This window comes from Artemia sp. Qi Xiang Cuo, chromosome 1 (assembly GCF_049724085.1).
Source record: "Artemia sp. Qi Xiang Cuo chromosome 1, ASM4972408v1, whole genome shotgun sequence".
NCBI classification, from domain to species: Eukaryota; Metazoa; Arthropoda; class Branchiopoda; order Anostraca; family Artemiidae; genus Artemia; species Artemia sp. Qi Xiang Cuo.
The window spans coordinates 38487285-38512516 of record NC_142794.1 but is presented as its reverse complement, the minus strand read 5'-3'; the positions used below and the strand labels follow the sequence as shown (position 1 = coordinate 38512516).

At 37.3% G+C, this 25232-nt stretch overlaps 1 protein-coding gene across 5 annotated transcripts in view; it reads right to left on the bottom strand.

Annotated features, from left to right (window-relative positions):
* The window catches only part of Pde8 (phosphodiesterase 8), a 335405-nt gene that overhangs the window by 54115 nt on the left and 256058 nt on the right, over nt 1-25232 (bottom strand). For all 5 annotated transcript variants that reach the window (XM_089102287.1, XM_089102216.1, XM_089102070.1 and 2 more), the window contains one exon: nt 6087-6250. In XM_089102287.1, coding sequence (XP_088958413.1) covers nt 6087-6250 — 164 coding nt within the window. The remainder of the gene's footprint in view (nt 1-6086; nt 6251-25232) is intronic.

Sequence of the window (25232 nt, the reverse complement as noted above, 5' to 3'; positions counted from 1 at the left end):
TTCAGCTTAGCGTGAGACAAGACAAAGACAAGTGACAGAATAGATGAGAAATATATAATTTGGGATATATATTCCCAAATTAGGGGGGGGGGGTAAAGTGTAGCGGGTCTGCATGCAAAATGTGTTAGGTACAATTATTCTGCATATTATGAAGTAAGAATTGTTGGTTGTTTTTTTTTACTTCAAACTGTCCACGTACTTACCCCCCCCCCCTTATGTGCAAATATATAGCCCAAATTCTATATTTCCCATCTATTCTGTCAATTGTCTCTGTCTTGTCTCACGCTAGGCTGAAAGAAACTAACGAAGAAACTGGTATGCTCTCGAGTTTTACTGAGCGTAAACTTGAATGAATGGTGTATAATACACAAGTACCGAAAATCCTTCCCCCTACGGAAAGAAAAAACTCAAATAAAAGTCTCAAACTTGGAAAGCCTTATTTTCCACAGGGTGGGGGGTAAACGCCGAAGGGGTAAATACCGGCCGAGCGTCACTATATAAAGCGAATTCGATGTCTTCTGTCAGAGTTTAGCCTTACATATACTTTTGACAGATCGTTTTAGGGACGGAAGCACAGGCCACCCTTACCCCCCCCCCCCCTGCAATATACCCATTGTTGTAATTTTTCAACGCTACATAAAATTTCAAAAGCTGCAAGATTACCCCACATCAATGTTTTGAAAAACACTAAACTGAAAATAATAATTTAGAGACATCCTGGAAAGATTCTTCTCGGCTTCAGCGATAACAGTTTATTCGATTTGACACAACGATGACAATCAATATTCTTCCACGCTTCTGTCCTTCGAGGAGGAAAAGTTTCGGAGAAAAGATAAGACGACTAAGAACGAAACAATAATTAGTCCCCTTCTGAATTGGATTTTCCAAGGCATCAACGATAATTAGCAGTCAATAAGCCTTTAAGAGTTTTTCCCCTAGTTTCTCTCTCTGAAAACTTATTAAAGGGGATAAAGCCAAACGTAAATAGTTGTTTCTTCTTCTTCTCGTAATAGCTAAACGGGAGCATTTTAATAAACTCTGATTTACTTTTGTTATCAATCCGATTGTATGCTTGGAAGATTTTAAAGTGCAGATTTTTTGTGTCCTCTTTATAAGAATTTCATACCCTTTTCTTTAATTACAAAGAAATTCAAACCGTTTTGTTGTTTTGACGAAAGGCTCTCCCCCCCCCAAAAAAAAAAAAACTGATGCCCGTGTACAGGTCTGGGATGTAGTTAAGAAGCGAAATGATCAATTTCGAAGTATACAATTGTATATTTTACAGATAAAATATATTAGACAAAAAAAGATGGAACATCTCCGACGCCCCTAAATATCTTTATGGACAAATTTAGGAACCAGAAAGCACTATTTAAACTTTTCTTCTCAGAAAATCTATAGAAACATCATCAAATCTTCAAAGAGAGGCAAAATTCAAAAGACATTAACTTTTACAAGCAAGATATTTTGGTATAAAGTATGAACCGTTTAGGAATCCTAACTATTTAGACAAAAATAGGTGAGTGGTCTTAGCCCCCCCCCCAGCCGACAAAACTCAAGATTTTTTATTTATTTACAACATCACCGAGATAATATGTGCAGGTTTCTTGCTTCTATTCAAATTTAACCCTTCTTCCCAAATGATGTGCCCCTTCCGCCCCAAAAATTCATGTGTACATGCTCAAAATAAAAGATGAGCCATTTATAACACTTTCCCCAAAAATCCTAGTTTTTGTAGTATGGAAAGCGCCTGTCATTGCAGTTGCTGAGCTTCTACCGTCATGAATCAAAAACAAACTTTAACAAACTTCGCTCATATTGCGAAATAGCATGATTGCCCTCTTTTTCTTTTTTCATAGCTGAACATAAGCTTTGTCAGTCTGCAGAAATTATTTAAAGGTCAAAACGTCAGGATATAAGGACAGTCAACTACTACTACTACTACTAACAACTCACCGCAGCACCAAGCCATCTGAGGCCAACGCAGCTACGCACGCTCCTCCTCCATACCAATCTATTTAAAGCCTCCCTATTTACACCCTCCCAGTAAGTTCTCATTTCCATTAAATCTTTCTTTACATCCTCCCACCCCAACCGCAGACGAGCTGCTTTCCGTTTAGCCCTAGACGGGTGGTTGAAAAGGACAATAGCATATTCAACAAAATGTTGATGCATGAATTCTAGTTCCTTTTCAATAAAACATTCTTTGGTACTGTTGTCGGTTATTGGAAACACACCTAAGAAGTGAAATTAGGTTAATACTAATGAAATATAACAAAACATGATTATAAAGTAGTACTTTAGAAACAAAACTATGAAAACCTAGCCTAACCCAGCCTAACCTAACATAGCCCAACCAACCCCCACCCCCGCCCCCCTAATGTGCAAATATATAATCCAAATTATGCAAGTCCAATGCATTATGTCTAAGTCCAATGCATTGTATCATCCATCACTTGTTTTTGTAGCTATGAAACCAGTTTTCTGAGATGCAACCTAAGCGTAATTCTTGAATGTGTTTCCCATAACCGACCAGTACCAATTCTTTGTTTTTGCAATTCTTCAGCCCTTAAATAATTTATTAATGAAAGTTCATTAGTGCAGCTATTGTAGAGTCTATATTTTTGTTAGCCTTCATTCCGATCCACGAGGTTCAGGGACAATTAATCAATGACAGGTTCAATACATATAATTTTGGAGCAAGTACTTTGCACAGAAATTATTTGCAGGATTCATGCAGAAAATAAGATTGCATATTATTTGAAGAAAATAAGAATATTCTTAAAAGTGATGTGTCCCTTTCGCCCTTTCAATTTACCAAATGCTGCTTTAATGTTCCTAAAATTCCCCGCAAAAAGATAGCCAAAGACACAAGATTAAATTGAAGAAAAAAAAAGTGATTGAATACATCCTTTTGTTCCAGCAAAGGCTCAGATCCAACAAACTGCCAACCTAAATTAAACCACGTGCTATTTTAGCATTAGATTCCTTTGGCCGATTAGAATCTGCAAAAATATAGACAGGACAGGTGAAAACATCAAAACTATTTGGCATAGTCCTAAATTCTGTCCGATATAACGTTTAAGAATTACTGGAGCAATCACCAATTTTTGTACGAAATACTATTCTGAGACTCAGTTTTGGCAAAGGACCTAAATTAAACCACGTGCTATTTTAGCACTAGAGTCCAGTAGCCCAATAGAATCCGCAAAAACATAGGTCAGACAGGTGAAAATATCAAAACTATATGGGAAGTCCTAAATTACGAATTTTCCCCCTATCCCTATGGATTTCCCTTTTAGGGTAAATTCTAAAAGGATTTCTCCCCTTTGAAATCGATTTCAAGCGAAAAGATACAGGGGCGGATCCAGGAATTTTTTTAGGGGGGGCACAAAATAGGTTGATCCGATAAAAAGAAATTTAGGGGGGCGCAAAATAGGTTGATCCAATAAACTTGCGTTAGGAGCAAGTTTATTTAACGCAAACTTGCGTTAATTAAGTAAATTACACTACTTTAGACTACGCTAGGGGGCCGCGCGCCCCCTCCCCCCCCTGGATGCGCCACTGAAAGGATACCAGGATTTCAGGGAGATAAAAAAAACAAAAACAAAACTGAAGAACCTCATCAAATTAGAAACCTTATTCAGAAACCAAATTGACTTATCAGTCCCGTTCACATGTGTGCTTAGCTGGGCATCCTTTTTCATTCATCATCACTATAGACCAATAAGGGCTCCTAATAAAACAGAGAGCAAATTGTGATTGGTCGAAAATGACTATACCTAGACAATAATGTCTAGCTAAAATTGCATGTAAAATAGACATATCTCCGTCTTGGTCCATGTTTAATTTGGTTTACCCATATGATTTTATTAAGCCTCTAAAATTACATATTGCTATTACACACTTAAGATATATATTCACACAGCCAAAACGAGGCGGTGGAGTCAGGTTATATTTCTCCGGAGTTTTCAGCAAAGCACTCAATTAATTACACGATGCAAGATAAGTTTTTGAGAGCGAAAACCAAGTCTTTACTATAGTCAAGAGAACTAAGTTTTTGTTTCAGAGATATTTTAATGTCGTCTGGAAATTTTTAATCGTACAACACCTAAGGTAAAATATGATTTTCAAAAGTGTTATGATTTGGGTTCCGAAAACCTGCGTATTTGAGCACAAAAAATCGAATGGTTTATTTTAGTCTGCTTTCAGCAACTCCTTGGCGGGCGGGGGGAGGGGGGCACGTTCCCTCACAAAAATAAACAACTTTTGTTTCTGCAACAAGAATTAAAGTATGTACTAAAAATCACTGTTATTTTCCTAAATCAGGAAAATATTTTTTTTTTTTTTTTGTGTATCCTTTGGCGAATCTGGATGCTTAACTATCACAAAAAAAAAATGTGTGGTTACTTCCACGACAATTGTAATAGTATTCAGGTGCTTAGCCAAGGGAAGCCTTCCCAGTAGCAGTTCTAGGCCTGGTCGGGGGGCAGGGGAGCAGCTCCAGCATTTTTATTGGGGGGACAAGAGGGTTTCACATCCAGATAGTCAAGGGGAATGGGCTATATAATAATTGTTTTGTACATTTTTTAGGGAGGGGGGGGGGGTAAACTGCCCCTGCCCCCTTGCCCCATCAAACGAAATCATTATCATGGGGTCAACACTTGCCCCCCCCCCTTTGATTATAAGCATAAAACCGCTACTGAGCCTTCCCACTCCAAATATTTTTGTTTCTAATATTTTGTACCTCAATTTCTTACCAATTTCATATATAATTCAGGTGTTTTGTTTGCCAGTTTAATAAATTGCTCCATTCCCCCACCCTACCCCTCTCCAAAAAAATCGCGCATAATTATTTGATAGCAATCCAACGCTATCTTTGACAATATATATTTTAACTCATTTATTTTTCCGATACCACCGATCCGAACCACCGAACCACCGATATAATGATACCACCGATCGCTGAAATAAATAGGAATGGATTCAGCCAATCAAATTTATTACCCAAGTAAGCAGAGTCAAATTTGAAAAAGTCCCAATTAAGCCCACATCGCTGACTTTACAAAGCAAAATGATTATCAAAGATCAAGCCATTTATTAGCATTAATTAGCCTTATCAAAAAGCAAAGAAACCGAATTATACAATAAATTTGCCAGAACTACTGACGTCAAAAAAGCAATCAAAATAAAAAAAAGTTTATTATGGCAATTTAATTGTAGCTATGTAAAATTAATTTTAAATAATGTAAGAAAGGTCAGGGATAAAAAAGACAGGAAAGACCAGTGTGAGAAAGATGCGATAATTTTCTTGGAACGTTATCGCATCTCTATTCGGTCCTAAAATTATCTGAACATAGATTTTCCACAGAAGTACTCCTTAAGCAGGGATATAAATTCAGGAGGCCAAGGGCACAAATTCACAAAAATTTAGTAATGTGACAAAGATCTATTTCCAATATTTTTTACATATAAAAAAAAAATATTTTTAAAAATTTAAGGGGGCGGGACAATTTCACTTTTTTCGATGAAAATACCCAAAGAACGCACTTTTTAAAATCTATAGGGGCAATAGATCTAGGATGGGGTGGCCCTAATTGGTAGCCCTGGTAGCGGTCATGTGTAGCAGGCACAGAATCAGGAATATTTTTCAGGGGAAAGTGGGCAAGTTCATAAAACCCTAAAAACAGGTAGACGATAGATAAATATAGGTGACTGAGAAGAACATAAAATTCTGGAGTTTAAGAGGGATCCAAAATTAATGCTTCTTATTAAAATGAGTACTTATTGTTTAAAAAATATCCAGTGTACAGGACCGCATCCAGGATTTTTTTGGCTGGTGGTGGTGGTGGTGGTGGCGGGGGGGGGTTACAAAAAAACTTTAAAAACACATCAAACATTTTGTTCATATTCATTTTTCTTGCGTTTTTATGAGTTTGACAAACATTTCGGGAAGGGGAGGAGAGCAGTTTCAAATCCTCTACCCCCCCTGGATACGGCCTTGCCAGTGTGGCTATAAAATATCTGCCCTGATATGCATTAAAAAAGAAGAATAATAAAAAAATAATCTTGCATTCAACACTCACCTTCGCTATTTATAGACCTAACATCATAGGATGGCTTTCGTATAGAACGTAGAGATCCTCTTGCTAATGGATAGAGATCTCCACCAAGATCATTTGAGGTAAATTTATCTGCTAGAAGGGGTGGCGCTTCTTTCATAAGTACTACGTGTTCCGGCCGGTCAGGTCTGGAACAAACGAAACAAAAGTATAAAAAAAATTAATTCATTTAAGTTCTATGTTTATTCATTTGTTGACGAAGAAAAATTCATCAGCACCCACATAATAACATGCATCCCTTAGCTGATAAAGGTGGACATAATATGGCAATCTAGAATACAAGGAATGGCTACATTACCATTCTAAAAGCAAACCATGCCATGTCCAGGGGAATATATATAGGATTTCAAACTTTTCAAGTCAACCTGTGACACGACTGTTCAATGAGGGTATAGTGGTTCGTCGCATCACTCCAATATAACCAATGAGCAGTGGCGGTTTTAAGGGCAGGGGGCACTTGCCCGGGTGCAGAAACTTTTGGGGCGCAAAATTTCAAATACACAATCTAACGGTTACAATCATTTTGTAATTTTGAAATTGTCTTTCTATTCAACTGAAGCAGCGGACGCACTTAATAAATGGAAGTACAAATCAATAAATTACAATTATTAAGTAATAGTAATAATAAAATTAAGATAATAATAATAATAAAAAATAATAATTAATTAACAGATTGAAAATAATTTTATTAATAAATAAAAAAAAATTGTTAAAAATTTGTCCTGAAAATTTTTGGGGGACAGGGGAAGGGAGCTAATCAATATTTTGCCGGGGCGCAAGAGAAACCAGAACCACCGATGGTCAAAGTTTCACGTGAAGTTGACACTCTCAAAAATTAATTCACTAATTACGAAGACATGGCGAAATATTTAGAAAGACAAAATCCATCAATCAACAAGAATTTTCTCCGTGATCTTTATGACGCCGTATTTTTTTTTTTTTCAAAAAATATTGAGCCGTCCCTGCCGAGTGGTTAGCGCTTCGGACTTGAAATCCTAAGGTCAGGGGTCCGAGTCCTGGTGTCGCAGGTTATTCAGTTTGGAACGGGGGTCAATGGTGTGACCCCAAAAGCTCAGCCAGAGTCAAGTTTTTTATTGTTTTAAAAAATAAAGTTGTGAGACTGAGTTAAATTTAGCGTAAAGAATGAGGCGTTGAGAAGGGGAAAGCCCCTTTCAGACACGGAATAATTTCTGTTCGTTTTAATTTTTAATGTTGCTCCTTACTTTCAGTTAAAAAAACTTGTTTTTTTTTATTTAATTTCTGAACGGTTTTGAATTAATGCAGCTTTGATTTTGGCTCACCGTACATGAATAATTTAAACGAAATTTGCATATTAATTTTACTTTTTTTTGGCTAAATGACTTTTTCGAAATTTTGACCTGACGTAACTTACAAATTAACTTACGTAACCAACTTCTATATTCATATATTTTTATTACGTAGATTAGGGGGTTCGCCCCCTAGTCAATACCTCGATCTTCACGCTAAAGTTCAAATTGTGTTCTAATTCTTTAAGAATGACCCCTTAATCACAAAGGCCGTTAATTAGAATAAATAGATCTGATAAAAGTACAAAAAAAAACTTCAGCGTAAAGAGCGAGGTAATGACTAGGGGGCGAACTCAATCAAATGTTTTTTTTTTTAATTTAATTTCTGATCGTTGTTTTAAATAATGCTGGGAAATCCGGTGCCCCCTTCATAGCACTGTCCCTTTCCCCGTCAAAACTTCCTCCATGGAAAGATCCCACGTAACCCCCTACCACCCCCCCCAACTACCAGAAAAAAATCCCATCTGAAAACTTCTGTATATTTCACAATAACCAATACTATATGTAAACATAGGGCAAAGTTTATAACTTGCACACCTTCCCTAGGGGACAGTGGAGAATTAAGTCATCCTCAAAGACATAGTTATTGTATTTTTCGACCATGCTGAACAAAATGGTTATCTCAAAATATTTATAGGGTGACTTTGGGAAAAAATGAGCGTGGGAGGGGGCCTACTTGCCCTCCATTTTTTTGGTCACTCTAAAAGGGCACTATAACTTTTAATTTCTGTTCGAATGAGCCTTATTGCGATATTTTGGAACCACTGGGTCGATACGATCACCCCTGAAAAAAATAAAAAAAAACACGCATCCGTGATCTTTCTTCTGGCAAAAAAAAAAAAAAAAAAAAAAAAAAAAAAAAAAAAAAAAATCCACATTTTTTCCAACAGGAGCTTGAAACTTCTATAGTAGGGTTTTCTGATACGCTGAATCTGATTATGTGATTTTCATGAATCTGATGGTAAGATTCTATGACTTTTAGGGGGTGTTTCCCCTTTTTCGAAAATAAGGCAAATTTTGTTAGGGCGTAACTTTTGATGAGTAAACTTGACTAAACTGGATGAAACTTATATATTTGAAATCAGCACAAAAATCTGATTCTTTTCATGTATGTATTGGTATCAAAGTTCCGTTTTTTAGAGTTTCGGTTACTATTGAGCCGGGTCGGTCCGTACTTACAGTTCGATACCACGAAGTGTTTGACTACATAGACATTCCTTCTATTATCATTAGGCACTAGAACTGACTGGAGTCAAACAATATCAGTTTCAACATAAGGATTAAAAAACAACAAGATAAAAGCCTGTGATGAGCATTTATAGTTAGCATTTACCAAAGACTGCATAAGAATTGAATAAGAATACAAAGATTATATTAATCAAAAATTACATAAGAATAAGAATTGACATCACAGAAAACAGACGAACAAGTTTCCCTCTGATTGAAATCTAAACTGCTAGAAAACCCTGCCTATTAATGCCATTATAAGTTATATTCGCATTTTAAACCAAAAAGTAGATTGGAACTGGTGCCAGAGCCACACAAGCAGTAACACCATTTCACTAAAATGTCGGGAGGGGGACATTTTTCAGGGGGAGTACATTTTTTAAAATATAAGGGGAATTTTATTTTTTATACCAAAGAAGGCAATTTTGTAAATCTATGGGGCGAGGAGGAAAGAAAATCTAGGGGAAGCAAATCCCCCCCCTACTTAATTGGAGGCAGATGCAAAATTAAAATTAGAAGGATCAGCTAATTGTGAAGGAAACTTACAAGACCTTTTAGCATGTGTGCCTTGCCTAGTAATAGCAAGTCTATATACACACCTACTCGCAGGCATTTCTTTGCATAAGGTTAGGATTTTCTTCTTCTTTTTGTTTGGCCGTCTGACAAATTTAATTTTGAATGCGTATATTTGCTATTGCACACGTCAAGTACAGTAATTGATGTCATCAAACAGTTCGTGGTAACGAACTGTGAGTAAGGAGCGACCCGGCTCAATGGTAACCGAAACTCTAGAAAACGGTATTTTGATACAAATAGATACATCAAAATAATCAGATTTTAATGCATGATTTCATATATATAAGTTTCATCAAGTTTAGTCCTACCTGCCAAAAGTTATGCGCCTGAGAAAATTTGCCTGATTTTCGAAAAAAGGGGAAAAGACCCCCTAAAAGTTATAGAACCTTAATGAAAATCACACCATCATATTCCGCGTATCAGAAAACCCTACTGCAAAGGTTTCAAGCTCCCATCTACAAAAATGTGGAATTTCGCATTTTTTGCCAGAAGAAAGATCACAGGTGCGTGTTCTCAACGCCTCGCTCTTTACGCTAAAGTTTGACTCTGTCTCAAAACTTTATTTTTTAAAACAATAAAAAACTTTAGCGTAACGAGCGCGGTGTTGAGGAGGGGACAGTCCCTTTCATATACGGAATAATTTCTGTTCGTTTTATTTTTTAATGTCGCTCCTTACTTTCAGTTTAAAAAACTTGTTTTTTTTATTTAATTATGAAAATAAAACGACATGGGAGCAGTGAAGATGTTAAAAGTAGAATAGCCAAGGCTTAGGATGTTTATTCACAGTTAAAAAAAAGTTTAGAAGAATTGGAAGATAAGCTGCAAACCAAGATTAAAATATTAGAAGCTATAGTCATGACAGTGGTCAAATATGGTTCTGAAGCATGTGCGCTCCGTAAGGTGGATGAAGATTTGCTAGATGTTTTCCAGAGAAATTGCCTACGGATTGTTCTGGGTACCCGGCTGACTGACCGTATTTCAATCAATAGGCTGTACGAAGAATGTGGTGCAATCCCGCTTTCTAGGGCTATAATGAAAGAAAGGTTGACATGGCTAGGGCACGTTGTGTGGATGAAGCATGACAGATTGACGAAGACTATCCTTTTTGGTCGTCTAGGGCCTTAACGAAAAGCAGGTCTTTCTCTTCTGGGGTGGGAGGACGTCATAAAGAAAGATTTAAAGGAAATGGGAACTTCCTGGGATGGTGCAAAAAGGGAGGCTTTGAATGGATTGGGATGGAGGAGCAGCGTCCGTAGCTGTGTTGGCGTCAGAAGGTTTGGTGCTGGGGTGAGTTGTTAGCAGTAGTAGTAGTAAGTATCAAATTGGTGACTCTTTTTTTTCTTATCTTGAAGAAAAAAAAAGTCAAAATGACGAATAAAACTAATAAAATACTGGTAAAATATATTTGAACATTCATTAAAGAAGCAAAACAAGGCTCATTTTTTGAGATACTAACAAAACTATTTGTAAAAGTAAAGATTATATTCTAGAAAAGAAGGGGCTGTAAGATTCAAAGCTCCTGAAAAAAAATACCAGCTTTGCTGAACATATTTTTCACTGTCAACCATATCAAAAAGTACATTTTCTAGTGACTGAGGGGTTTCAACCATTTGCATTAGAAATTCACCACTCTCCCTAAAAGAGCTACCAAGTGCGAATGAGAAAATCTTAATTTTATATAAAAATAAAAATTCAGTTATTTATCTGTTTCTGCCCCCCCCCCTCTCGCCCTCTTTGGCTAGAAAGAAAACACAGGAGTCCGAAACCTTTTCATATTTTGATTTTCAATAAACGTCAGGGATATTTATTATTATTATTAGCTTTAGGGTGACCAAAGGAACATTTTTATCATTTTTTGATACTTTTATCACCTTGGCTGACACCTGGTCAGTTTGGCATGGATAAGTTTTTGTAAGAAATTGTCAATTTTTGCATTTTTTTATGCATAACATTCCCGGGAGTCAATTACGGATGAGAAGAGAACATTTACAACATATTTCGTTGCCCCCTTCCCTTAAATTTTGAACAATACCTTTTTTTAGGTAATTTCATTGAAAAATAGCTTTTTTTTGTATCTTCATTGGAAAAAAAAACAACACAAAAACAATTTATACATTACACAAAATTACTCCCCTCCGATTTGTCTGATTTTGAAAAGTAGATTTGGCCCCCCACACTACATTTCCGTGAACAAGCACCGCTGTCAAGCCTTCATCAATTCTGACTATTTCTCTTTTATTGCAAACAAAATGTGCATGCACTTTATTGTTTCCTTTGTGTGTTCATTTTCTTAGCTTTTTGTAAAACGACAAACTCTGTCCAAAAATTTAAACTTGAAAACACATGTGACTGGACAGGTAAAAATGACGTCAGCTATGTCTAGAGAAAGGCCGTATCCAGGAGAGAGGGCTTGACTCCACCCCCCAAAAATTTGTGTCCAATCCAAAACCCCCTCCCCGAATAAAAATCCTGGATAGGTTCTTGGTCAAGAGGTCTTGAATTTAATGTCGAATTAAGCCTAGTCTCCAATTTCCTGAAGCGACGCTAAAAGTGTCCTATTTTGCTGGTTTTGACATTTCGGCTCCAATCAGTTTTGGGAACCCAGATTAAGTTCCACTCTATTGCACGACTTACTTGAATTTTGCCTATATGTTCCTGCTGGTGGTTCAGCATAGAGAGACACGTGACTCTTCGCCTCCAATCGGAACGGTTTTGTGCAAGCTGACTGTTTCTTGTATATCAGCACAGATCATTGAGAAGTACTGGGTAAGATTGTCCTCCATCTGAACCGGTACCTTCCGCAAGAGAGCTTCCAGCCATGCGCAGAGGGATCAAAACTGAATGGTGTGTTGCCGGGTGTTTCTGCTGGCATGCGGATCAAATGACCGAACCATTGCAAGGGGTTCGTGCAATGAGCTGACTAGAGTTGGGGGTCTGATCTGTTATTATCAGTAGTCGGGTAATCGAGAGGAAGTCGTACCAACTGATCCCTGCCGACATTTCAGGAATTTTGTTTGGGTAACGTCTATGGCACCACGAACAGAAGCAGAAGCCGGCCAGATCTTAGCACCATAGAGGAGGAATTGAGTTACCTTGGTGTTGAAGATCCACATTTTTGTTTTTTGGTTGATATTGGGCTTTGACCATAACAAGCAGCATAGTCGTCCCATAACTGATGGGAATTTGCCAATGAGCGACTGAACTTCAGTTTCAACTGAGCTGCTGTCCCTTATGACAGATCTGAGGTAGACAAATGACTTGAAGATTTCGACACTTTGTGCTGATATGTTGACCTGTCAAGTCAACGATCATTATTTTTGTCTTCTGCCAACTAATATGTAGTTCCATATTCAGGGCTTCATCCAAGAGTGTGTTTAAGGCCTTTTCAAGTTCAGCTGCAGAAGCACGTATCAGGACAATACCATCAGCAATGACAGGGCAATATATTGCGTGACTTTGCGATTTTAATATACCCCCCCCCCCATGATAGGAAAATACGGACTAAAGAGTCATAACCAGAAATTTAAAACTTGGGCACTTCTTAGTAGACCCCGAAGCCGAGGCAAAAAGTCGGCGGCGTGCCGCCAAAAAACGGTGGTGTGCCACCGATCTTGCACCAGCGCGCTGACGCTGATTCTTACGGAGGCGGCGTCACTAATACGCCGCCGTTCTTTTGCTCTCTTTTTTTTTCTTATCAATATCAACCTCCGGGCTCCAACCGTCATCCCGGCTAATATGTTTCTTAAAGATAAAAACTGTTAACTTGGGCTAGCCATGTACATCGGTTCGTAGGAAGAAGAAGAAGAAATTCATTCTTGAAACAAAAATTCTACCTTCCACTTTAAAATTCTATTTGTTTTTTCTTTCTGATTTTTCGGATGAAAAGAGGTAGGTAAAAGAACACTAGGCAATTCAGGATGTTATCTGGAAAAGTGTTAGAGCTAGTATAGAAATGGGTTACATTTTTTTTCTGCACAGTGAGCAGAGCACACTGAAGTTGAAGTAGCCTTAAACTTTGACTTGAAACTTCATAACTCGACCACTTCTTTCAGAAAAGAATTTTGGAGGGTTATTGAGTGTTGATAAGAAAAGACGGTAAAGGTGCAGTTTAGTTCCCCCTGTAGTGTAGGGCGCAAAGGCCCTACAGTAAAGGTGCAGATTAATTCCCCCTGATAAAACAGCTTATTTCAGCAGACACAAAGAAGAAGCCCATTCGCAGCATTCTACGGGACCCCAAGGTCCAATGCAAGTATGGATTCCGATGCAATGTATGTTCTTGGCAGAGATCTTGCTTTACTATGTGCACAGGATAATCTTCCCTTCAATATTGTAAATAGAATAGGCTTTTCACAGTTTTATGCAAATTATGATATTGTTGCAGGTACAGAAGACTTGCCAAGTGAAAGAAACATTGCCATTTTCTGCTTGCAGGACATATATGATGCAACGTTCACAACAGTGAAAAATATCATTTGCAACAGGGCAAAGTTTAGAAGTGGAGCTATGGCTATGGATATATGGACAGACAACCACCGTCATCTTAGCTATCAGTGTCAGAGACTCATGTACATCACTACAAATTTTGAGATGAAGAATAAAACTACTTCCAACCAACTGTTTTGGTGATGAGCGACATACAGCTGACAACATTAGAAAAGAGTATCGTGCCTGTGGTAAGCTTTTTGACATTGAAGAGAGGGACATAACTGTGGTACGTGATTGAGATGCAAATGTAGTAAGATCCTGTACAATTCTGGATGTGAAGTCACGAGATTGTGTTGCACATGGGCTTCACAAGTAACAGAGGTTTGTGATTTGGTGAAAAAGGCTAGACTTATTGTTGAAGTCTTGACTTACAGAGGTTCTGATTTAAGCCACGAATTCGAAAACAGAAATCCGAAGCTTTTTTGCGATTGAAGAACTAAGCTTGATCAGGTTTTAGATACAGACTCAGACCTGCCCATTGTTCATGTGGCCGAGGAGATACCCTGCAGTGGAAGAAATGACCATTACATGACGCTAAAATTAGATCTTCCCATGCGGTGGAACGCCACATATAGAATGTTGGAAAGTATTTTAAACCATAAAGCTGTTGTATCGACTCTCCTTTGTCAAATTGGCAAACCTCGCTTAGTTTTAGACGAAGATGATCTCGAGCTCATGACTGTCCTATGCAACCTGCTTTTTACTTTTCTTACTATAGTGCAAACAACTGAAGGTGAGACGTTTCCGGCACTGAACATTACTTTGTTATGTAGAGGAATGTTAAAGGCACAGATGGAAGAAAATGGGGATGAAATTTCCCCAATAGCAGAGATCAAGCAAAACTTGATGGCCACATTTGATCCGTGTTTCCCTCGAGACGATTTGATGGTGTCAGTAGCGCTATCGGATTTTGAGACCTTTAGACTAAAGGAAATTGATGAGCACCTCCTTGAACCGTCTCAGAACGACGAGATATCCTCTTTGACATGACAAAAAAAAGAGTGACAGAAAATGAGCTCAAAGAATATGATGAAGAGATTGGTAATGGAAAAATGTGGGTGTTGTTGGTTCTAGCACCGCTAATGCACAAGAGACAGAAAATGAAAATCCAAGTGATGTGGAAATTCTGAGCGATAATGAGGCACCATCAGAACCAATTGCGAAAAGGCTCTATTTATCTGCTGGCACTGAGAAACTGTCCATAAAAAAAAAAAACTACTCCAACAGATGAACTGTCAGAATACTCATTCACTTGCAGAACAGGAAGATATCAACCCAAAGATCCGGCGTTAGGTTGATCTTAATTTCTCGCTGGCTGCTGAAGCCAACCGCTTGAATTTATTTCAAAATGAAAACCAGACATTAACCTTCTGGAAAAAATACAAACATCAGATCCCATGGGGGGCAGTTTACGCTAGTTCTGGCTGTATCAGCCACAAGTATACCAGCTGAACGGCTTTTTAGCACGACAGGACTGATTGTGACTGCAAAAGATCAATGCTGGCTCAAAGCAGAGTGAACAAACTCATTTTTATCCATGACAACAATAAACTTTTTCAGAGTGGCATCTCTGAATTAACCTTCTTCTGGCCGTTGATTTTAAATTTTTGGTGTTGTTAAGCTCATGGTATCTGACTTGTATACAGTGTTTGTTTGCTGTTTGTTTGTTTGTTTTTTGTTTTTTTTAGTTCCTTTTCGTGTGTATTTGATGAACAGAAAATGTTTGAACTTCAAACTTTGAAAGTTAATACACATTAGCCCAAATCATTAACAAGAAGAAAATGACTAAACACGGGATTTTATAGGAACGATGCGATGCTAAACATAAACATAACATAGGTTTCCCTGGGTACAGTGGCTAAAAAGGAGAATTCTACTTGGTCTAATTAGCGGTGAACATTAAACACTTTCCGCACGGCCCAACAAATTCCTGTTTTGTCATATTGTTCTTATAAGTTTTTAACCAGCCAGCTAAAAATACTTAACAAAAAAATTTCGGCGCGTCTGCCGCAGATACTAAATCCCACATTCGCCACCGTCGTGTCGGCGCGGCGTGGCTTCGGAGACTACTTGTGAGTGTGCTTTACAGTATCATTTTTTATGCTTTTTACATAACTCTCTTTAATATGCTCTTGCACTTCTTTCAAAACAAAATGAATTACAGTAATCGTACGCTGTTATGTTACCAGCAACCATTTTCTGGATTCAATTTTGTCAAATGATATTTCACAGCTTATTCAAGATACTACCTTTTTTGACACTTGTGTATTATACGCCACTCAAGTGCTTCATTTAATTAGAACCTGTTTCTTTCAAAATTTATCCTGATGAAATATCACAAAAAAAATAATGAAAATATAATACTTTAGAAACAAATTTGGTCTATATATTTGCACATTTGGGGGGGGGGGTAAAGTGTAGCGGGTCTACATGAAAAATGTGTTAGGTACAATTACACTGCATGCTATGAATTAGAAATGTTTTCTAACTTCAAATTGTACACAGTCTTTACCCCCCCCCCCCCAATGTGCAAACTCTCTTTGTCTTGTCTCACGCTAAGCTGAAAGAAACTAACGAAGAAACCGGTTTGTACTCGATTTTTACACAACGTACACTTGATTGAGTGGCGTATAATACAAAAGTACACCTTTTTTTTATATGTTTTTAAGTGGGTATTTTTGTACTTTTGTCACATATAAATTTGTAAAATTTGTGAGCCATTTTTCGACCACTTCCGAATGTTAATTATTTCCAAATTTTGTCAGTAGCCTATATGCATTTTGGATGACAAACACAACTTAAAAAATTTCCCCTTTGTGTATACTCCTCATTTCATAGGTGAAACAATATAAAACGAGTGATTGAGCACAGCGAAAGCAAGTTATGAACTTTGCCCATTATTTACAATAGTATGGGTTATTGGGAAGTATAGCCTACAGACGTTTTCAGGAGCAATTTTTCTGATGGGGGGGAGGGGGTCAGGGAAGGTGGTTATGTGTGAGGATCTTTAAAAGCAGGATGTTTTCATGGGGGAAGGGATATTTCTATGAGGGCGCGCCAGATTTCCCAGCATTATTTAAAAAACGATCAGAAATTAATATAAAACAAAGTAAGGTGCAACATTAAAACAAACAGAAATTATTACGTATATGAGGGGGTTCGAACCCTAGTCAATACCTCGCTCTTTCGGCTAAAGTTTTTTTTAGTACTTTCAAAAAAGCTATCTATTCTAATTAAACGGCCTTTGTGATTCAGGGTCATTCTTAAAGAATTGGAACAGAATTCGAACTTTAGCGTAAAGATCTAGGTATTAACGAGGAGGCAAACTCCCTCATATACGTAATAATTTCTGTTCGTTATAAGTTTTAATGTTGCTCCTTACTTTCAGTTGAAAAAAACTTGTCTTTTTTAAATTTAACTTCCACCAGGATTTAAAGTGATATCGGTCTAAGCTAGGAAACTGTAACTCTCAACTTGGTAACAAAGTGATCAGTATTATCCAAGCAATTTATGGATCATTCGGGCTTCTTTTTTTATTTATGTTTCAGAATTGAATTTGCAATGTTTGCAAATCAAATTATTTTTATTTTGCAATGAAATTCGTCCCCAAATTTGCACTGAGGTTTATTGTTTCTTTCCTATTTTCCCAAGAAAATCATGTTCTTTGTTTGTATATATCTTAATGCTAAGCCCTTTGTCGGATTATATTCGTTGTTTGTCAGGATGAAGGATGTACCTAATTGTCAAAAAGTTGTTCTTGAGACGTTTAAATTGAAATATTTCTACAGACTTTTTGAAGAGACAATTCAAATCAATATAAAAAACGGCACTGTTCTAAAATCCAGGACACATGCGAGAAGTGAAGTTTGGTTAATGCTACTGAAATAAAACAAAACAGCATGAAAATATAATAGTTTATGAACAGATTTGGGCTATTTCTTTCCACATTAAATGAAAGGGGGGAGTAAAACATAGCATAACTTATTTTCTACTTTTTTAGTCCATTTTCTGAACCAGTTTTTTTCTTTTTTTTTGTCATTTTCGACTTTTTGATTGTCCCTAAGAGCAAATAATATTTAGTCTGCTCTATAACAAATATTTGTATTATCTAAGATCCGAACCTAAGTTACCACGGCCATATGCAAATTCTCTTACCGATGCGCTATCAGGTCTTGTATAATTAAATAAAAAAAACAAGTTTTTTCGACTGAAAGTAAGGAGCAACATTAAAACTTGAAACGAACAAAATTATTAAGTATATGAGGGGTTCGCACCCTCGTTAATACATCGCTCTTAACGCTAAAGTTCGAATTTTGTTCCAATTCTTTAAGAATGACAGCTGAATCACAAAGGCCGTTTAATTAGAATAAATGGATCTTCTAAAGTACTAAAAAAAAAAACTTTACCGTAAAGAGCGAGCTATTAACGAGGGGGCGAACCCCCTCATATACGTAATAATATCCGTTCGTTTTAAGTTTTAATGTTGCTCCTTACTTTGAGTTGAAAAAACTTGTTTTTTTTATATTTAATTTCTGATCGTTTTTTAAATAATGTTGGATCGCTACTGGATCGATGCTCTGATCGTTTTTTTTAAATAAAAGAATTCTCCTTCAAGGAAAATTCTCTTCTCCCATGAAAAATTCCTCTATGGAAAGATCCTCCTACGTAACCTACTCTCTCCCACCAAAAAAATCCCCCCTGAAAACATCTGTATACTTCCCAATAACCAATACTATATGTAAACAATGGACAAAGTTCATAAATTGCAGCCCTTCCCCCGGGGACCGTGGAGGGATTAAGTTATCCTTAAAGACATAGTTATTAGATTTTTAGAACTACGATGAACAAAATGGCTCTCTAAAAATTTAGACCCGGTGACTTTGTGGAAAAATTACCGTGGGAGGGGGCCTAGTTGCCCTCCATTTTTTTGGTCACTTAAAAAGGGCACTAGAACTTTTAATTTTCGTTCGAATGAGTCCTCTCGCAATATTCTAGGACCACTGGATCAATACTATCACCCCTGGAAAAAAACAACAAAAAAAACAACAAAAAAAAACAAAAAAAAACAAAAAAACACAAACTGGAAAAAAACAATAAACACGCATCCGTGATCTTATGGCAGAAAATACAAAATTCCACATTTTTTTAGATAGGAGTTTGAAACCTCAACTGTAGGGTTTACTGATACGCTGAATCTGATGGTGTAATTTTCATCAAAATTCTATCACATTTAGAGGGTATTTTCCCTTTTTTTCGAAAATAAGGCAAATTTTTTCAGGCTCGTAACTTTTGATGGGTAAGGCTAAATTTGATCAAACTTATATGTTTGAAAACAGCATAACAATTCCATTCTTTCGATGTAGTTATTGGTATCAAATTTTCGTTTTTAGAGTTTCGGTCACTATTGAGCCGGGTCGCTCCTTACTTACAGTTCGTTGTCACGAACTGTTTGACTTTAAACATTCATGTTCATTCGTAACAAGTATCTTGAAAAAAAAATCTACGGTACTTGTCAGTTATTGGAAACACACCCAAGAAGTGAAGTGAGGTTAATATTAATGAAATATAACAAAATATGATGATAAAATAATACTTTACAAACAAAATTATGGAAACCTAACCTCTGAAACCAGTTTTCTGGGATGCAACCTAAGCGTAATTCTTGAATGTGTTTCCAATAACCGAAGTACCAAATCTACAAAACAGTCTATATTTCAGTTTTTGAATAATATCAGTTTTCAAATTACCTGCTAAAAAAAATTTTTGGGTTAAAAACAAACCAGAAGCGTCCGCGAAATAAGGAAGAAAAAATGTTCGGTTTTAATTTTGGAAAAAAATTCGTACTAGTTAATTAAACGAAACACACTCAAGAATTACGCTTACGTTAGATCCACAGTTCATATAATTATCCAGTATGATCATTCCCTATCTCCCCCATTATAAAAAACCAGACTGGAGTGCGAGTGCTCCAGAGAAGGTAGAAACGTAAGCAGCATCCGGTCTTTTCACGGGTAGACAAGTTAACCGCCAAACAATTGAAAACAAGTGGAAACTCGCTATGAGTAACTGCACGAAGAAAGTGGGAGGAGCTTTTTGTTCGCACCGAGAACAACGACCAGGAATGACCTGCGATAAGCTTACTGGATAATTATATGAACTGTGGTTAGATCTCAGTAAACTGGTTTCATTGCAACAAACACAAGTGACGCGTGATACAATGCATTGAAGTCGTATAATTTGGGCTATATATTTGCACATTAAGGGGAGGGGAGGGGTAAGGTTAGGGCTAGGAGCGCTGTTCAAATATTTCACCACCACCCTAATGTGCATATATATAGCCTAAATTATATTATTATATGAACCAAAGGTTATATGAAAATTATATTTTATTAGGATTAACCTAACTTCACTTCTTGAGTGTGTTTCGTTTAATTAACAAGTACCAAAAATTCCATCCAGATGAATGTTTAGAATAAGCATAACTGTGATTTTGCACTATTTGAAAATAGTACCTTCAAATCGTCAGATTTCGATAATTGAAATCCAAACTTTTCTCACACTTGATATATTTTCAATAATGAAAGGAATCGTTCTAGTTATTAGAAGCCTGTAGTGAACTTAACTTAAACTTCGTTTAGTTCCTTTTCCATTTTCAAGACTTATCCTGTTCCATTTCATTCCATTTTCCATTTGCCTCCCAAAGACAATAATCGAATCTTTTGTTTAAATGTGGCAGCAGTTCTTTTTCGGTACTTTAGTCTGCCCTACTACGCTTTTGTTGATTGTCTGAAGTGTTGCCAAGATAATTTGGAATAAAATGGAATATGGAAAATGTGGAAAATGGAATAAAGGAATCGTCCTAGTTTATAGTCAACTTAACCCGAAGTTCGTTTAGTTTAAATCGACTTCCGCATAATATATTCCTACTACAACTACTGTGAACAACTTATTAAAGCAGCCACCTGAGGCCAACACAACTGTGAACACTCCTCCACCACCTGAATCTGATCAATACTTTACTCTTTACTCCCTCCTATGAGGTTTCAATCCTTTAGACCCTTCTTATGAACTCTTCCAGCCCATTTAGGGACCTAAATGGGTTTTTCGCTTCCCTTAGATGCATGGGCAAAAGCCCAACTTTTGGCAACCTATAATCCTTCATCGCTAAAACGTGACCAAGCCATCTTAGCATTTCTTTCATTATAGTCCAACAACGTGGGATCGAAGAAATCTTTTCGTACAGCAAGACGGGCAAAACGGGGCCCAGAGATCGATCCCAAATGAAGCAAGGTTGGGCCACTTACTAAAGTCCCTGCAAAAACGATCGATCAACTAAAAGGTCGGTTCAACACCCTATACGCCGGCAGTAGCTCTGGAGGATCTTCATCCTTATTTATCCATCGCTTAATATAGTTAGTAAAACAAGTCTCTGATACTATTCTCAGGCAATTCCTCTGAAAAACGTATCAAATATCTTCTTCAACATTTCGAAGAGCTCAGGTTTCAGAGCCACTCATGAGCACTGTCAGTAACATGGCTTCTAATATTAGTTTCAAGGCTTATATTTCTATCCCTCAAAATTTTCTAACTGCAAGAAAACCACCTAAGCCTTGGCTCATTTTTACATCTTCCCTGTATGTACTCTCATTACTACTTATACCACACAAGTAGTATATGACAAGACTGTATCAAGAAGGGAGGACCCCCCCCCCCTTCCCCACAAATGTTTGTCCGGCTCGTAAAAATGTAACAAAAGTGAATATAAACAAATTTTGATGCGTTTTTTTAAATTAATAAGCTCGAACCCCCCCCCCCCGAAAAAAATACTGCATACGACCCCGGTATACGGTAATTAATACCACTTGAAGGATTTTCTCGTCACGTGACATCTTCTCTCCATCCTCATTATTCCAAGTCTAAACGACTTAGTCTTCTTACTATCAACTTTCAAAACTACTCTTGCATTTTGAACTCTCAAAACCGCCGAAACATCATTCATTTTGCTAACATTTTTATCTAAGACACTTAAATCATTTGCATAATCTAAGTAATTTGCATAATACCATGTTCTGCCAGATCCTTTGTTATGAACCTCAGGACAAAGCCAATCTAAGAAATTCGTATAAATGGATATGGGACACAACCCTGATTAACTCCTAATTCCGAACCAAACTAGGCATAGGCCTCACTTCCTACCTAAACGGCAGTAGTCACCAACATAGGCTAAATGATTTTGAAAATTTGAAGGAGAAGAGATGAAATTTGGGATCAAGGCGTAATGGCTGTTGAATTTTTATTCTTATCAGACATATTTATTTTCTATCGTTAAGAATACTTTCAAAATGACTATAAGCCGAAAAAAAAAACAAAAAAAAAACATAGCTTGTACCCAATTATGCAAAAACATACACACTGTATCAAGACGTGCAAATTTATCCCCCCCGGAGAAAAGCTTGTTTTCTATTTATAACGATTCCAACCCCTGGAGAAACTATTTTGCCAATTTCATATATTATCCTGCAAAGTTAGATTTCTTTGCAGACGATTTCTTGAAGAATCTTAGAGATTTCTTGTCCAAGGACGCATATTACAAACCAAGCTATCATCTAAAATCTTCCTTGGTAATAAAACAACATAATTAATTACCTTTCAAGCTAATGTTTATAGCTGTTTTTATCCAGGAAAATTTAGGGGAGGGGGGGGGAGAAAAACGTATTTTTTGAAAATCTAGGGGGGGGGTTAATTTTTCGTTTTTCAATAAAATGTCAAAAAGGCATTTGGAGTTAAAATACCAAAGAAATGATATTTTTAAAAATCTAGGGGAGGATTTTTTATCCTCCCATTTTTTAATAATGGGGGGGAGGGAGATACCACCCTCAATTGACGCCACCCAATTGCTACTTTAAATAAATTTTTCATGTAAAATATAAACTTATATTATATTGCTAATCAGTATTTCAAAATAACTAAGACGAATATAGAAAGTATAGCTTCGGTTGAAAATGGATCACTAATTACAAAAAAAAAATATTCAGCAATATTTAACTTTCTTGACGCGAAAGCTAGATCAAGGGAAATATTAAAAAATTCCCAAAGAAAAACTGTTAATCCCTTTTGACTCCTCGAAATAAATTTTTAAATATTGGCTGAAACTAGAGCAAATGTTCAAAAGCATACAACCAGCTTGATTTGAACTTCGTAAACTTTAATTCAGCGTGATAAATTATTCATTACTATAAGTCATATGGTCCTGAAGCTTTGAAGTATTAGAGATGAAGTCTCCAAGGGAAAATACAATTATCCTCCTTTTAAATGTACACTTTATGCTCGACTTTATGTATAGACTCCACTTAACAAAGATATAATTCTATTTGAGACTAATTAATCTTTGAAACTGAGATAGCGCTAAATTAAATTTCCAGCGAAAGTGAAACCGGAGAAGAAGAATAAATAGATAATTATGTATAAATTATTAAAATACATACATAAAAACCAACAGTATCATTCCACGGTAGCGTCATGCAGGCAAAAGTGCAAAAGCCATGTAATAAAATAAATATTAAGCATACAAGTTTTTTTTAGGGGGAGGAGGATTCACCGTACCAGCAATGCCACAAATATAATCTTGTTCATATCAATCATCATAATAAACTAGATAATTTCCAGTTAGCCATGTAGTCATCCTACACTACAGAAGAAAAGTTACCCCACGTTGGTTCATAAGACAATGAATTTATAAAATAACCTTAAACTTATCATTAACAACGGTCAGAGTGACCTTCGAGGGGCCTAGAGTTAGTATCTTGCAGTACCTAGCACAATCAAGCTTTGCATGTAGGATCCCCAGCCCCTACGCAAATGGTAGAAGCCAAGAGACAGAAACATAATCTGCACAAAAACTTCTAATCGGCAATGCTGAGGGTGACCTTCGAGGGGCCTGGACTTGGGATCTTGCAGTATCTACCCTAATCAAGCTTTGCATGTAGGATCCTCAGCCCCTCCACAACTGGTATAGGTCAAGACACAGAAACATAATCTGCACAAAAACTTGTAATCAGAAATGGTGAGGGTGACCTTAGAGGGGCCTGGACTTGCCATCTGGCAGTATCTATCACAATCGAGCTTTGCATGTAGGATCCTCAGCCCCTCCGCAACTGGTAGAGGTTAAAACACGGAAACATAATCTGCACAAAAACTTGTAATCGGCAATGATGAGGGTGACTTAGAGGGGCCTGGACTTGACATCTTGCAATACCTACCGCAATCAAGCTTTGCATGTAGAACCCCTCCGCAACTTGTAGAGGCCAAGACACAGAAACATAATATACACAAAAAACAAGTAATCGGCAATGGTGAGGGTGATCTTAGAGTGGCCTGGACTTGGCATCTTGCAATACTTACCGCAATCAAGCTTTGCGTGCAGGATCCTCAGCCCCTACGCAACTGGTAGAAGCCAAGATATAGAAACATCATCAATATCAAAAATTATTATCAGCAATGGATAAAATGACCTTCGAGGGATCTGGACTTAGCATCTCCAACTACCTGATGCAATCAAACATTACATGCAGTATCTTCAGCCCCTCCGCAACTGGTAGAGGCCAAGACAGAGAAACATAACATGCACAAAAACTTGTAATCGGCAATGGTAAGGGTGATCTTAGAGCGGCCTGGACTTGGCATCTTGCAATACCTACCCCGATCAACCTTTGCACGTAGGATCCTCAGCCCCTACGCAACTAGTGTAAGCCAAGATATAAAAACATCATCAATATCAAAACTTATTATCAGCAATGGATAGGATGACCTTCGAGGGATCCGGGCTTAGCATCTTGCAGTACCTGACGCAATCAAACTTTACATGCAGGATCTTCAGGCCCTTCCGAACTGGTAGAGGCCAAGACAGAGAAACATAATATGCACAAATCTTGAAATCGGCAATGGTGAGGGTGATCTTAGAGGGGTCTGGACTTGGCATCTTGCAATACTTACCGCAATCAAGTTTTGCATGTAGGATCCTCAGCCCCTTCGCAACTGGTAGAGGAGACACGAAAACATAATCTGCACAAAAACATCGGCAATGGTGAGGGTGACTTAGAGGGGCCTTAACTTGGCATCTTGCAATACCTACCGCAATCAAGCTTTGCATGTAGGATCCTCGGCCCCTTCGCAACTGGTAGAGGCCAAGATACGGAAACATAATCTACACAAAAACTTGTGATCGGCAATGGTGAGGGTGACTTAGAGGGGCCTGGACTTGGCATCTTGCAATACCTACCCCGATCAACCTTTTCACGTAGGATCCTCAGCGCCTACGCACCCGCTAGAGGCTAGGATATAGAAACGTAAAAATAGCACAAAGAATGGGAAAACCCAGAGTTAAAAGGAATTAAATAAATAAATAACTTCTTAAAATACGGGCTGTTCAAATTGAAATTCATGATTATACCAGTTTGGTTTTTAAAACCGATTTATGCCACTTAAAGCTAAATTT